Source organism: Oncorhynchus masou, chromosome 1 (genome assembly GCF_036934945.1).
Source record: "Oncorhynchus masou masou isolate Uvic2021 chromosome 1, UVic_Omas_1.1, whole genome shotgun sequence".
NCBI lineage: Eukaryota > Metazoa > Chordata > Actinopteri > Salmoniformes > Salmonidae > Oncorhynchus > Oncorhynchus masou.
In genome coordinates, this window is record NC_088212.1 from 19,015,275 (window position 1) to 19,029,440 (window position 14,166).

General features: G+C 43.3%; 1 protein-coding gene across 2 annotated transcripts; it reads left to right on the forward strand.

The window, feature by feature from the left end:
- The first annotated feature begins 37 nt into the window (after positions 1 to 37).
- LOC135525634 (mevalonate kinase-like) lies at positions 38 to 13,433 on the forward strand. 2 transcript variants are annotated; one of them, XM_064953495.1, is made up of 11 exons: positions 38 to 120; positions 222 to 318; positions 2,443 to 2,590; positions 4,528 to 4,675; positions 6,492 to 6,647; positions 7,189 to 7,292; positions 7,653 to 7,698; positions 8,144 to 8,234; positions 8,739 to 8,858; positions 9,314 to 9,467; positions 10,923 to 13,433. In XM_064953495.1, the coding sequence occupies exons 2-11, from the start codon at positions 241 to 243 to the stop codon at positions 11,072 to 11,074; spliced, it is 1,197 nt and encodes a 398-aa protein (XP_064809567.1). In that variant the 5' UTR covers positions 38 to 120; positions 222 to 240; the 3' UTR covers positions 11,075 to 13,433. The 2 variants fall into 2 exon arrangements, with proteins under 2 accessions (XP_064809567.1, XP_064809485.1); XM_064953413.1 differs by lacking the exon at positions 38 to 120 and adding an exon at positions 1,641 to 1,815 and having other exon boundaries at positions 236 to 318.
- The last annotated feature ends 733 nt before the right edge of the window (positions 13,434 to 14,166 follow it).

Sequence of the window (14,166 nt, forward strand, 5' to 3'; positions counted from 1 at the left end):
CATGTCCCGCTTGCTGTCGCTTGATGTTTTCAAGATTGTGGTATTTAACAGTGCCGACAGCTTCATAAGGACGCTTTATCCCTTCTAAAACTACCCCTCATCGTACGGAGTGGTTTGGAGGTATAACTATATATAGCTACAGGACCGTTTCCCGATTAATTAACTGGAAGAAGCTAGCTAACGTTATCTATTTTACTAACAATTCAACATTTACTTGGCAGGCTTCATTTTGCTATCAAAATGCAAATCAAGGAATGTATAGTGTCTGCACCAGGGAAAGCTATCCTCCACGGAGAACACGCTGTCGTGTATGGCAAGGTAAGTATTTTTTTATATTTCACCTTTATTTAACCAGGTAAGCTAGTTGAGAACAAGTTCTCATTTTCAACTGCGACCTGGCCAAGATGAAGCAAAGCAGTGCGACACAAGCAACAACACAGAGTTCCACATGGAATAAACAAGCGTGCAGTCAGTAACACTTTATATAAAAATAAAGTCTATACAGTGTGCAAATGGCATGAGGATTTCCTATTTCGCAACAAAGCATCCTTCATTCATGCTGCCAAACATACCCTTGTAAAACTGACCATCCTACCAATCCTTGACTTCTGCGTTGTCATTTACAAAATAGCCTCCAACACTCTACTCAGCAAATTGGATGTAGTCTATCACAGTGCCATCCAGTTTGTCACCACCGCCCCATATACTTACCCACCACTGCGACCTGTATGCTCTCGTTGGCTGACCCTCACTACATATTAGTCGCCAAACCCAATGGCTCCAGGTCATCTATAAGGCTATGCTAGGTAAAGCCCCGCCTTATCTCAACTCACTGGTCACCATAGCAGCACCCACCCACAGCACACGCTCCAGCAGGTATATTTCACTGGACACCCACAAAGCCAATTCATCCTTCGGCTACCTTTCCTTCCAGTTCTCTGCTGCCAATGACTGGAACGAACTTCAAAAATCAATGAAACTGGAGACTCATATCTCCCTCACTAGCTTTAAGCACCAGCTGTCAGAGCAGCTCACAGATCACTGCACCTGTACATAACCAATCTGTAAATAGCCCATCCAACTATCATCACCATGTTGTTATTTATTTTGCTCCTTTGCACCCCAGTATTGCTACTTGCACACTCATCTACTGCACATCTATCACCCCAGTGTTTAATTTGCCATACTGTAATAATTTTGCCACTATGGCCTATTTATTGCCTCACCCCTCTTATCTTACCTCATTTGCACACACTGTATATAGACTTTCTCTATTGTATTATTGACTGTATGTTTGTTTATTCCATGTGTAACTCTATTGTTTGTCGCACTGCTTTGCTTTATCTTGGCCAGGTCAGTTGTAAATGAGAACTTTTTCTCAACTAGCTTACCTGGTTAAATCAAGGTGAAAATAAAAAACAGACATGTACTGAACAACATTATAAATGCAACAATTAATGATTTTACTAATTTACAGTTCATAAGGAAATCAGTCAATTGAAATAAATTTAATTAGGCCCCAATCAATGGATTTCACATGACTGGGCAGGGGCGTAGCCATGGGTGGGCCGGGGAGGGCATAGGCCTACCCGCTGGGGAGCCAGGCTCACCCACTCACAATGAGTTTTTCCCCACAAAAGGGCTTTATTACAGACAGAGATACCCCTCAGTTTCATCAGCTGTCTGGGTGGCTGGTCTCAGACGATCCCACTGGTGAAGAAACTGGATGTGGAGGTCCTGGACTGGCGTGGTTCCATGTGGTCTTCGGTTGTGAGGCCGGTTGGACTGCCAAATTCTCTAAAACGACATTGGGAGGTGGCTTATAGTAGAGAAATGAACATAAAATTATATGGCATCATCTCTGGTGGACATTGCTGCAGTCAGCATGCCTATTGCACACTTCCTCTCAACTTGAGACGTATATGGCATTGTTGTGTGACACAACTGCACATTTTATTTGCCCTTTATTGTCCCCAGCACAAAGTGCACCTGTGTAATGATCATGCTGTTTAATCAGCTTCTTGATATACCACACCTGTGGATGTATTATCTTGGCAAAGGAGACATGTTAACTAACTGGGATTTAAACAAATTTGTGCACAACATTTTGAGAGAAATAAGCATTTTTTTTGTGTATGGAAAAATTCTGGGATCATTTATTTAAGCTCATGAACTATGGGACCAACACTTTACATTTTATGTTTTATACTTTTGTTAAGTATATTTTGAGCCTGATTTACTTTGTATGTATATCTTACTGAAGATAGTTGTCCATGCCAGTCCATCATCTTTATGTATTCATGAGATTTGTTCGTCATATGACCCCCAGGACAAGCAGTGTTATTGTTTTCAGTTCACCAAAAGATTGGTTGTTGAAATTAAATTGATTTGACATTAACCACAACAATAATTCAGAGGTATTTTTGCTCCCACCCGTGCTAGGTGGCTCTGGCTGTAAGTTTGAACCTGCGCACATACCTACGGTTGCAGGCCACATCCACCAGTAAAGTCTGCATCAATCTCCCCAACATCAACACTTTCGTCAGCTGGGATGTGGCCGTGTTGAAGCAGCTCCTCCCTGACTCTGGAGGTGAGAGATGTTGTAGGGCTGACAGATTGGTAACTGGAGTGGGATTTGAACCCTGGTCCCTGTCAGTCCAACACCTTAGTCATTACACAAAGAGGCTTGAACCTCTTGACCAGGTAGGTGTTGTACAAAGCTTGTCCCTTCTCTTCACGTTCCTGGCATCCATGCTGTGGTACATAATGGCCTCCCAGTAGCTGTATTCCACTTCTGATAGTGCTGAGCTATTAGTGCTTTTTGTGGTAGTTTCGGTTAAATTATTTTTATGAAAAAATATTCATGGATTTGGGCTTTGATTATTTGGGTAAGGTTGAATGCTTTAACCACACAGAATAAAACAATGAATAAAAGTCCCATGATGGTAGTGACTACCCATTACTGCTTATCAATTATTAACCATTTATGCACATTACTTTAATAAAATATTTCAGTTATTGTGTGTATTACATTTGTTTTATTTAACAACTTTATTTAATTCCAAGTAATCTCATCTCTATAGAGCTGCTGCCTATGATTTCAGACAAAATCACTGTTTTGTAGTTCTTCAAAGTAAATAAAGCGTACTTTTATGACTGCTGAAACCAACTATCAATCACTTAGATCATGTTTTTTCAGGTAGTGATACCTCTCGAAGCAACAGCTGCTCTCTCTATCGCATCACGATCGTGCATTCTTCTGCTTCTGTAGCAGGCGTAAAAGAAGAACAGACCAAACACCTACTGTGCTGGAGTGTGCGATCAATTATAGTCTGCCGAATTCTGTGCTACTAGGAAAAAATACATCTATCCATACTAATTTCTATCACCCTCCCCAATCAAGCACCCCTACCCTATTACACTTGATATCATGCTGAAACAATCCACCCTCAGGATTATTCAGCATGTTCGACAGTAACATCTGCTTTCCATTTCTTGCATTGAAAAAAGGAATCCTATCTGTACTGAGCAGCACTGATAAGCTTTCACATCTTTGACCTTCTTTCCTACTGATCAATCCTTTGGTCTCAATCACTCTGCCTCTCTTCACATTTTCTATAATATCATCTATGGACATAGATAATGGAACCCCAGTGATGACTCCCCTCAATCTAGCATAAGCACCAGGGACATGGCTTTTAATCTTTTTCCCATTAAGCTTTTCCATTAGCAGAATATTCCCTTGCTGAGCCTGGCTACCACAAAGTATTAGCGGTCTTCCATTTCCAATGAACCGGGCTAGTTTGAATTCGCCTATCTCTTTCTCTACGGCATTGGTTAATCGGATAGGGTGTAAAACGAGGCCCTGTGGTCTCAAACACCATCAGAACTTTCCACTCCGACACATTATTAGTCTTGCTTCCTACCTTGACCCTCTTTATGCCTTCTTTACTAGATGCTCCACTGCTTTCTGTTTCATGATCTCTCTTCTTCCTATGTCTTTCCACTACAGACCATTCAGATCCTTGACCCTAATCCTCCTGATCCATATCATCAGAACTGTCACCCATATTGATCACATTTTCCAGCACTACTCTCCGCCATGTCCAACCATCCGCCAAATGTTCTTGCAAATCGTCCCGACGTCCCGCTTCCTCTTCCGTCTCTCCATTATGGTCATTGTAGTTAATTGCCATGTTTTATGCACTAAAATATGTATATTGGCCTGTTTGAATCTATAACTCCCTACTACATTGCATAGTTCAGGCTTGATCTGATTTATCTCTAGAAAAACTGTGCAATGTATGTGCGCATTGAGCTCAATCCCCCCCAAAAACGTAACAAATGAGTAAGTAAAATAAAAAAATTCAGTTAATCAATCAGCACAAGATGCCAATGTAGCACATGTTGGAGTTGAGCTGGACTTGAACACAACTATTGGCAAAGTTGTAAAATAACAGCTGAAAGTATCGTTGTTTTTGTTTTATTCTCTTATTGTAATGTTGTCTTTGTCATTCTGTCTCACAGCTGAGCTGGGGAATGTGAATGAGCTTGATGCAGAGCTTGTCAGGATGCTGCGAAACTTTGTTGGTGTATCAAATGGAACCTTGGATACTCGCAGCATGGCCATCCTAGCCTTCCTCTACATCTACCTCTGTGTCTTTGCCAAGTCAAGGTAAGAGTGTCAACTGATTTATATAGGCCTGTTAACATAGGGTAATGCTAATCTTGGTACCCAAGAACCAAACCTGTCCTGTCTGCCCAGAAAGAGCCCGGCTGTCATGGGCATTGACAGTGCCTGTCCTGTCTGCCCAGAAAGAGCCCGGCTGTCATGGGCATTGACAGTGCCCTGTCCTGTCTGCCCAGAAAGAGCCCGGCTGTCATGGGCATTGACAGTGCCCTGTCCTGTCTGCCCAGAAAGAGCCCGGCTGTCATGGGCATTGACAGTGCCTGTCCTGTCTGCCCAGAAAGAGCCCGGCTGTCATGGGCATTGACAGTGCCTGTCCTGTCTGCCCAGAAAGAGCCCGGCTGTCATGGGCATTGACAGTGCCCTGTCCTGTCTGCCCAGAAAGAGCCCAGCTGTCATGGGCATTGACAGTGCCTGTCCTGTCTGCCCAGAAAGAGCCCGGCTGTCATGGGCATTGACAGTGCCCTGTCCTGTCTGCCCAGAAAGAGCCCGGCTGTCATGGGCATTGACAGTGCCCTGTCCTGTCTGCCCAGAAAGAGCCCGGCTGTCATGGGCATTGACAGTGCCCTGTCCTGTCTGCCCAGAAAGAGCCCGGCTGTCATGGGCATTGACAGTGCCCTGTCCTGTCTGCCCAGAAAGAGCCCGGCTGTCATGGGCATTGACAGTGCCTGTCCTGTCTGCCCAGAAAGAGCCCGGCTGTCATGGGCATTGACAGTGCCCTGTCCTGTCTGCCCAGAAAGAGCCCGGCTGTCATGGGCATTGACAGTGCCCTGTCCTGTCTGCCCAGAAAGAGCCCGGCTGTCATGGGCATTGACAGTGCCCTGTCCTGTCTGCCCAGAAAGAGCCCGGCTGTCATGGGCATTGACAGTGCCCTGTCCTGTCTGCCCAGAAAGAGCCCGGCTGTCATGGGCATTGACAGTGCCCTGTCCTGTCTGCCCAGAAAGAGCCCGGCTGTCATGGGCATTGACAGTGCCTGTCCTGTCTGCCCAGAAAGAGCCCGGCTGTCATGGGCATTGACAGTGCCTGTCCTGTCTGCCCAGAAAGAGCCCGGCTGTCATGGACATTGACAGTGCCTGTCCTGTCTGCCCAGAAAGAGCCCGGCTGTCATGGGCATTGACAGTGCCTGTCCTGTCTGCCCAGAAAGAGCCCGGCTGTCATGGGCATTGACAGTGCCTGTCCTGTCTGCCCAGAAAGAGCCCGGCTGTCATGGGCATTGACAGTGCCTGTCCTGTCTGCCCAGAAAGAGCCCGGCTGTCATGGGCATTGACAGTGCCTGTCCTGTCTGCCCAGAAAGAGCCCGGCTGTCATGGGCATTGACAGTGCCCTGTCCTGTCTGCCCAGAAAGAGCCCAGCTGTCATGGGCATTGACAGTGCCTGTCTTGTCTGCCCAGAAATGGCAAGTCTACTGCAGTCACACCCATGCACATATGTACGCCACACTAGTCGTTAACAATAAAAAGGACTGCTGTGTCTCTAGACCCTTTGGCCAGTTGGATTAAGATCAAAGGAAATGTGCTTTTTTTTGGGATGTTTTTGCTGTAGGAGCTGTTGCAAAGTGTGATGTTTTTGTGTGGGATTGAGTGCCCTAAAACCTATTACAAACACTAGTGTAGCTAGTGTTTAAACACCCAAAAAATAGTGCTATTTTTAGCTTTTTCATCCACATTTAATAGTTTTTCACTCAGCCATACTCAACTAGGCTGAAGAAATCCTACTACAGTCACATTCCTAGATGTAAGAAAGCCATGCTGATAATGTTTGCAGTAATTGATTGAATGTGGTAAATAGTTCTCGTCCATCTCAGGGAGTTGCCCAGTCTGACGGTGTCTGTGTGGTCAGAGTTGCCAACTGGAGCGGGTCTGGGGTCCAGCGCTGCCTACTCTGTGTGCCTGGCTGCAGCCATGCTTTCTGCCAGTGGGACCATCCCTTCTCCACTGAGTGACCAGGAAAACACAGCCAGGTAATGACCTAACACCAAATACCCTACTGGATCTATTAACATTGAATTATTTAAAGAAATCTCTCAGTAGCTGTTTTTTTATTTATTGGAACAAACAAATAAAACATTGTAAGCCATATGTCTTAATTTATAGTTACTCGTGTTAATTTAGAGTAGCGGCTGCAGCACCACTAGCTGAGTCCTTGGATATGCTATTCCACCCTCCAGACAGTCAGTCAATACAAATATATTCTGCCCACAGTGTGAACTATTTGCTTCCGTTTGGCTGCAGTTTCTCCAGCAACCTACATAGTTTTGATAGTTTTCAGATCCCCATTTTCTTAAATCTATTTCCACAACTGGAGGATGCTTGTTCGTTATAAATTCTGGAAGTCAGATCAGACTTTGTTTCTGATGTCCTCACATGTCAGTATGGGCGGGGCTGGACTCATCACAAGCACAGAGTGGGGAACAAGAGGGCTATGTTAGATAGGGGTTGAAGGCCCAGTGTAAATCCTCATTGTAATAATCATCTCTTCTGTATTTCAATGTGTTTCAACAGGTGGGGTGAGGTGGAGATGGAGCTAATTAACAGGTGGGCGTTTCAGGGAGAGAGGATCATCCATGGGAACCCCTCAGGGGTAGACAATGCTGTGGGGACATGGGGTAAGACCCGGATCACTCTGCCTTGTGCACTCAACAGCACAGACCCCACGGTAGCACACAGCTTTGTGGTGTGTGTGTGGTACAATGAATGGTGTGATACAATCTGGCAGCATGTTCTGTCTGCAGAACGACACTGAACGGTATTGTAGCGGGAGTTACTTTTCTTGTGTGTGTTCTCTGTGAGCAGGCTGATGTTACAGTTAGCAGTGGGGAAATGTGCTGCATGTAATGCAGTCACCAGCTGCAGTATTCCTTTGTGTGGTGTGAGGGCTGTTTTGCAGCCAGAAAATACTATTTTGCTTAAATTACTCTATTATGGTATCTGACTGATGGCCTATCACTTTGCTTTGACTCTTGAAGGTGGCATATTGAGATACCGTTCTGGGAAGATAACAGCCTTAAGCAGGTACTGTACACTAAACCAATCCCTTTCCATGTCACTGCAGTAAAAATGGTCAATGGGCCTAATTTACATTGCCAGTTTTACAGAATGTGATAGAATGCCTTATTTTAAAGTAGTCGACTGTGTTGTGGAGGGATTAATGAATGTCATCCAGGTCAGTGTGTTAATGGATTATACTCTTGAACAATTATGGCAGGTGGCATTAAATCCCCAATGCAGTTACAATGGACTACTTTCGAATAAGGACATACCTCCTGACACTGCCCATGCTGTCACAAACAATGAATGGAAAATATAGTCTGTGCTCCTTCTCTTTGGATTCTATGGACTCCACTCTGCTATTGCCACTCATGAGGAGAAACATTGACAATAGCATCACCTGAATAAATACAGGTACATAATGTGGTATGATATTGCTAACTTTCCTTTAATGTTTTCCCACTTGTAGGGTCCCAATGTTAAGGATCCTACTCACGAACACCAAGGTCCCTCGCAGCACCAAGGTACTTGTTGCTGGAGTGAAGGACAAAATGAACAAGGTACTAAATGGCTGTGGTCTCGTCTACACTTTGTTCTCCTCCCCAGCCCTGTAATTAGTGTAATCACCAGGGCTTTAATTTGCATGGGAAAGACACTCTGGGGCCTGGCATTGACTGCCTTCATAAAACATGGAGAACAAGCGCTAAGCTAGCACCCCTGTGTGCCATTGCCTAGGTGACATCCACAGGTGTGAGCACTTCTGTTCTGTTAGATTGTCATAGGTGACGTTACTGGTAGTGTTGTGATTATGGGAAAGAGCTACATTTTTTTCACTCAGCACCGAGTGACTGGCTTTTTGTGCTGATATGCAATTTGTACTGACTGTTTTAATTAATGATATAACCGCTGGATGAGACGTTATTATGGACATTTGCTGCTTTAGTCTGCACTGACTTTTTAAAAGTATATTTAGTGTTGTTAAATTCCTTTTACTTTGAATTCCCAATTATTTGTAAAAAGTATTCATTCTATATTTTATTTGCTGTTCTCTTCCCCCCCTCCAGTTTCCCTCTATTATAAACCCTGTACTGGAGTCTGTGGATGCAGTCTCCTGCACCTGTGAGCAGACCTTAACAGAGATGGCCAGCGACACCCCCACACCAGAGCATTACAATGTCCTGGAGGTACAGTATGGAAACACATGTTGCCTATAGACGGTGTGTTCTGGTGGGGCAGACACTACCAGTCTGACATAACGTAGAAATTATTGACTTACTCTTACACATGGTAAAAGCCAGGGGTGCAACTTTCACTAGGGACGGGGGACATGTCTCCTTAACATTTTGAAATTGCATTTTTGTCCCCCCCAGTTATCATTGGAATGTGATACAAACTGAGGCAACGATGTGCTTTAGGACCATGCGGATGCCTGCGAGCGTTCGGGTATGCTGTTTGGAGTGTTTATCTTAATTTATAAAAATAATTATACCCCCCCCTCACTTCTAAAACCAAAGTTGCACCCCTGGTAAAAACTACAGCTGCATGAAAAGCCAAAATACAGAACAAAATTGTTTTCATACAAACCAAATTGAAAATGAAATTATGTAAAAACCCACAGCTGCTATTATGTCTCCCATAGGAGCTTATTGACATCAACCAGCACCACCTGAATGTGATTGGTGTCGGACACACGACCCTGGACACCCTGTGCCAGGTCACCCTGGCCAGAGGTCTACACAGCAAGCTGACTGGTGCCGGAGGAGGGGGCTGTGGCATTACCTTGCTTAGACCAGGTACTGTAGCTGACTGCTAGTAACGCCTCCCTACACTTTCATCTGGCTCACAGTAATCAAGTGGGGGCGTCTGTATGTTATGTGTTCTTACGCTGCATTGGCATTGCCACCATCTATGGCCCTGGCCTTAATTTTGGGGCAGAGAGTTGCTGAGAGCCTTGTTGCCTTGTCTATATTTTTAGGAATAGTGTGACCTCTTAACGGTGAGCGAAATCTGTGAAATTACATCTGCATGCTGATTGTATGTCGACACATCAGTAGATTTGGCTCATTATATTGATTTGACAGTGAGCTAAGATATGGGTTGTGTGCCAAAATGTCACCCTCAGTCATCTTCTTTTGAGGTAAAAGTTATGTTGTCTCAAACTGACGGCATAGAGAAGGAGAGCTGGTTGAGTTAGCCAGGAGGATCCCGTGTTTCACGCTTATCTTCCACAAAAATCCACTGCCACCTTTGCTTATGCCTGCAGCCCATAACACATAGACTATATAGCCCCAAATGAAGTTGATTTGTTTTGTTGTACTAGCAAACAAGTGTTGCACATTTTTTTGTGGTTTGCAGCTATTTTCCAAAAGGTTTTGTCAAGTGTTCCCTCAGTGCTCTCAGATCAGCTTTGACCTGAGATGTTTTGATTTGAGCGAGAGCAGGGACGAAACATGCAGTGATGTAACCTGCTGTCCTGCAGCCTTGTAAAGACCCACCACTGTCTGACGTGCTACGTATTTATCATGTCTTTGTAATGAGCATTGTGGTGATTGTTCTCCACATAGATGTACTTTAGCTTACTGTTTGTTCTTCAGCTGAATAAATACTACTACTAATACAGTCTAGTAGCCATATCAGACACTTTTATCCAAAGCGGCTTACTGTACAGTACAGAGAGTGGGAGCAAACATTTTGTTAATATATTTGACCCCAGTGGGAATTGAACCCATGACCCTGGCGTTGCTAGTGCCATGTTTTTCCCAGCTGAGCCACACAGCACCACAGAAGCGGTTCAGGTTAAATGCCCTCTTAAAGGTCAGTCTGAAATCCAAATCCCACGCAAACATTTCCTTTGCTGCTTGGTGGGAGGCTTTCTACTTTTACTTTCAGAAATTGCTCCCTTATTTGACACATTTTCACCCCAAGCATTTTAGGCCTAGCCTATGTTTACACATTATTATCCAGTTATTGGGCACCCTGGTGTTTGCTAGAGAGGGCTTTGTGGGTTCAGCTCTCACAGCGGCTGTCAGACTCCACCTCCTAGTGAGAGTCTCGCATCACAGAACCCTAGGGTGCAGACTCCGAGGGGTGCCATTTCAGTAGCAAACCTAGTCCTTCTCCCAAGCTCTACAGATGTAAATGAATCCTCCGGTGCAGTAAGCAGGAACAGAGGGTCAAAAACAAGTTGGGTGTTAAATGTAGTTCACATTGTGTGATGGTTTGTTTTTCTTTGTGATTTCCTCTCGTAGAAACGGAGTGCTCGGTGATCCAGAACACGATCCAGGACTTGAGAGACTGTGGCTATGACTGCTGGGAGACCCGTATCGGTGCAGCAGGTGTGCAGCAGCACTCTCCCCTCGCTGTGAAAGAGCAGGTCCTGGAGGTTTTGGCGCGCTACTGAGACTCACTGGCCATGGGTGTGCCCAATGCCCTCCCTACAGGGTAGCAGGGAGCTTAGCTCCATGACTCTGGCCAACCAAGTCTTCTATTGTAAACCTTTCTGGGATATGTGGGACGGTAGTCTCCCACCTCGCCAACATCCAGTGAAAGTGCAGGGCGCCAAATTCAAAACAACAAAAATCTCATAATTAAAATTCCTCAAGCATACAAGTATTTTACACCATCTTAAAGATAAAATTCTTGTTAATCCAGCCACAGTGTCAGATTTCAAAAAGGCTTTATAGCGAAAGCACCACAAACGATTATGTTCGGTCACCACCAAGTCACAGAAAAACTGCCATTTTTCCAGCCAAAGAGAGGAGTCACAAAAAGCACAAATAGAGATAAAATGAATCACTAACCTTTGATCTTCATCAGATGACACTCATAGGACTTCATGTTACACAATACATGCATGTTTTGTTCGCTGAAGTGCATATTTATATTTAAAAAAATCTCATTTTACATTGACGTGTTACGTTCAGTAGTTCTAAAACATGCAGTGATTGTGCAGAGAGCCACATCAATTTACAGAAATGCTCATCATAAATGTTGATTAAAAATACAAGTGTTATACATGGAATTAGAGATATACTTCCCCTTAATGCAACCGCTGTGTCAGATTTTTTTTTAAACGTTACGGAAAAAGCAAACAGTGCAATAATCTGAGTACAGCGTTCACACAACAAAGCAGCCATAAAGATATCCGCCATATTGTGTAGTCATCTTTAGTCAGAAATAGCATTATAAATATTCACGTACCTTTTATCTTAATCAGAATGGACTCCCAGGAATCCCAGTTCCACAATAAATGTTCGATAAAGTTCATAATTTATGTCTAAATAGCTTCTTTTGTTAGGGCGTTTGGTAAACAAATCCAAACGCGCGTTCAGGTCCAGCTGAACATCGGGACGAAAAGTTCAAGAAGTTATATTACAGGTCGTTGACAATTTTCTAACTAAGTATAGAATCAGTCTTTAGGATGTTTTTAACAAATCTTCAATAATGTTCCAACCGTAGAATTCCATTGTCTGTAGAAAAGCAATGGAACGAGAGCAAACTCTCTCGTGGCCGCGCGATACGAGCCTGTGGCACTCTGCCAGACACCTGGCTCAATTCCCTCTCATTCACCCCCACTTCACAGTAGAAGCTTCAAAAAAAGTTCTAAAGACTGTTGACATCTAGTGGAAGCCTTAGGAAGTGCAATATGACCCCATTTACACTGTATATTGGAATGGCAGAGTTGAAAAACTACAAAACTACTTTCCCACTTCCTGGTTGGCTTTTTCTCAGGTTTTCACCTGCCATATGAGTTTTTTGTTATACTCACAGACATCATTCAAACTATTTTAGAAACTTCAGTGTTTTCTATCCAATACTACTAATAATATGCATATATTAGCATCTGGGACAGAGTAGCAGGCAGTTTACTCTGGGCACCTTATTCATCCAAGCTACTCAATACTGCCCCCCTGTCACCAGGTCATCACACAAATCACTTATTTTTCTAACTCTGAAATCATGCCATTTCATGAGGTCATGAAACTAATATTGTAGGTGAACTAGGCAGGTGATCACACGTCACTTTGAAATGTGGTTTTCTAGTTTTCACTATTGGAGTATGAGCCTCCCCTGAATATTAACAGAATATTATGAATAATATTAACAGAACTGGGTTTGAACCGTTTTTCTAGGTTTTTCATGAGCTTTTCATTAATGTCTAAAGCGGATGCTGCAGAAGAGCAAGAAACACTGTGCTCAGCAGTGTGTCTAGCTACTGGTTTTGGCAGAGAGAACTAGTATTCAACTATTATTTAACTAATATTTTTAACTAATTATTTAACTATTATTTATTTTGAAGACAGATGAGCAACCTTGACTTTAGTGCTTAGTTTTCAACTCAAGATTGGTCCATCTGTTATTTTTCAGTGAGCGGTTTTTAGTCTTGTTTTTGAATATCAGTACCTTCGTTGACGTCTTGTTAATTTCAAAAGAGGGTGCCGTGATCTGTTTGTCCAATAGATGGCAGCAAAATGTAAGAATTCACTAACCTCAACATGGATTGAGTGAGTCAGAGCAACAGGGACTGAGCGAGTCAGAGCGATAGATTGTCATTCAGTGTTTGCTTCAGGTGTCAATACAATGCCATGGCTGATGCACTATTTGTTAAACTAACCTTTTAAAACTGAAAACCTTCTAGTTCTATGTGTCACATAAATGGTGTGTGGATGTCTTTTTAAAGGAGCTATTTGTCCAATAGAAGACTAGTTATGGTGAATTCATTGACTAAAAATAAAAAACATTTTTTTTTACATAAACCACTTCCTCAAGAAGCATAGCACGGTAATTTGTTTTTTCAAGGTCCAAAGCAAAAATTGTATTTCTCCATACTTTTTTTTGTGGTGAGACCATGTTTTTTTGAAGACAGCCCCTCAAGCTCTTCTTTCCAAGAGCTGAGTATGAAATTGAAAATGACAGCCATTATCTGATTTCTTTGGTCATCAAATATGTCTGACGCATCATGCTGCAGACCAAGAAATGCAAGGCCTTTAAAAATAACTATTGGTAGGTAGGCTAGGCTACATCTCTGCCTTTCACATTGGTTTTCATGTTTGTTATTTATATTAACCATGATATGCTAGAGCATGTATAAGGGGGGAAAAAAATCTAATCTTGAGTCAATGTATTTCAGTACATATCAGAGGAGGCTGGTTGGAGGACCTAAAGGATGATAGGCTCATTGTAATGGATGGAATGGAGTCAAATGTGGTTTACATGCATTTGATGCTGTTCCATTAATTCCATTCCAGCCATTTCAATTATCCTGTCCTCCTATAGCTTCTTCCATCAGCCTCCTCTGGTATATATGCTTCCCATATTTCTATTGATTTATTTTCAAAATTAGGAAAAGCATTTGTTTTTGATCAGTGTTAATGTTGTGTGAGAAAGGTGGTGTAGCACATGAGGAATGGGAGGCTGGCTCTCCAAGGCTTATCAGTGAGCCTGGATTAATGTCCTCTAATGTGGATCAACAGCTCGTGGCGTGCAGTGACT

Bases quoted from the DNA above. Each gene is read 5' to 3' on its own strand.
- LOC135525634 (XM_064953413.1), top strand. The intron at 2,591-4,527 runs GTGAGAGATGTT...TCTGTCTCACAG, and splicing joins GCTCCTCCCTGACTCTGGAG to CTGAGCTGGGGAATGTGAAT. The intron at 9,468-10,922 runs GTACTGTAGCTG...TTCCTCTCGTAG, and splicing joins CATTACCTTGCTTAGACCAG to AAACGGAGTGCTCGGTGATC.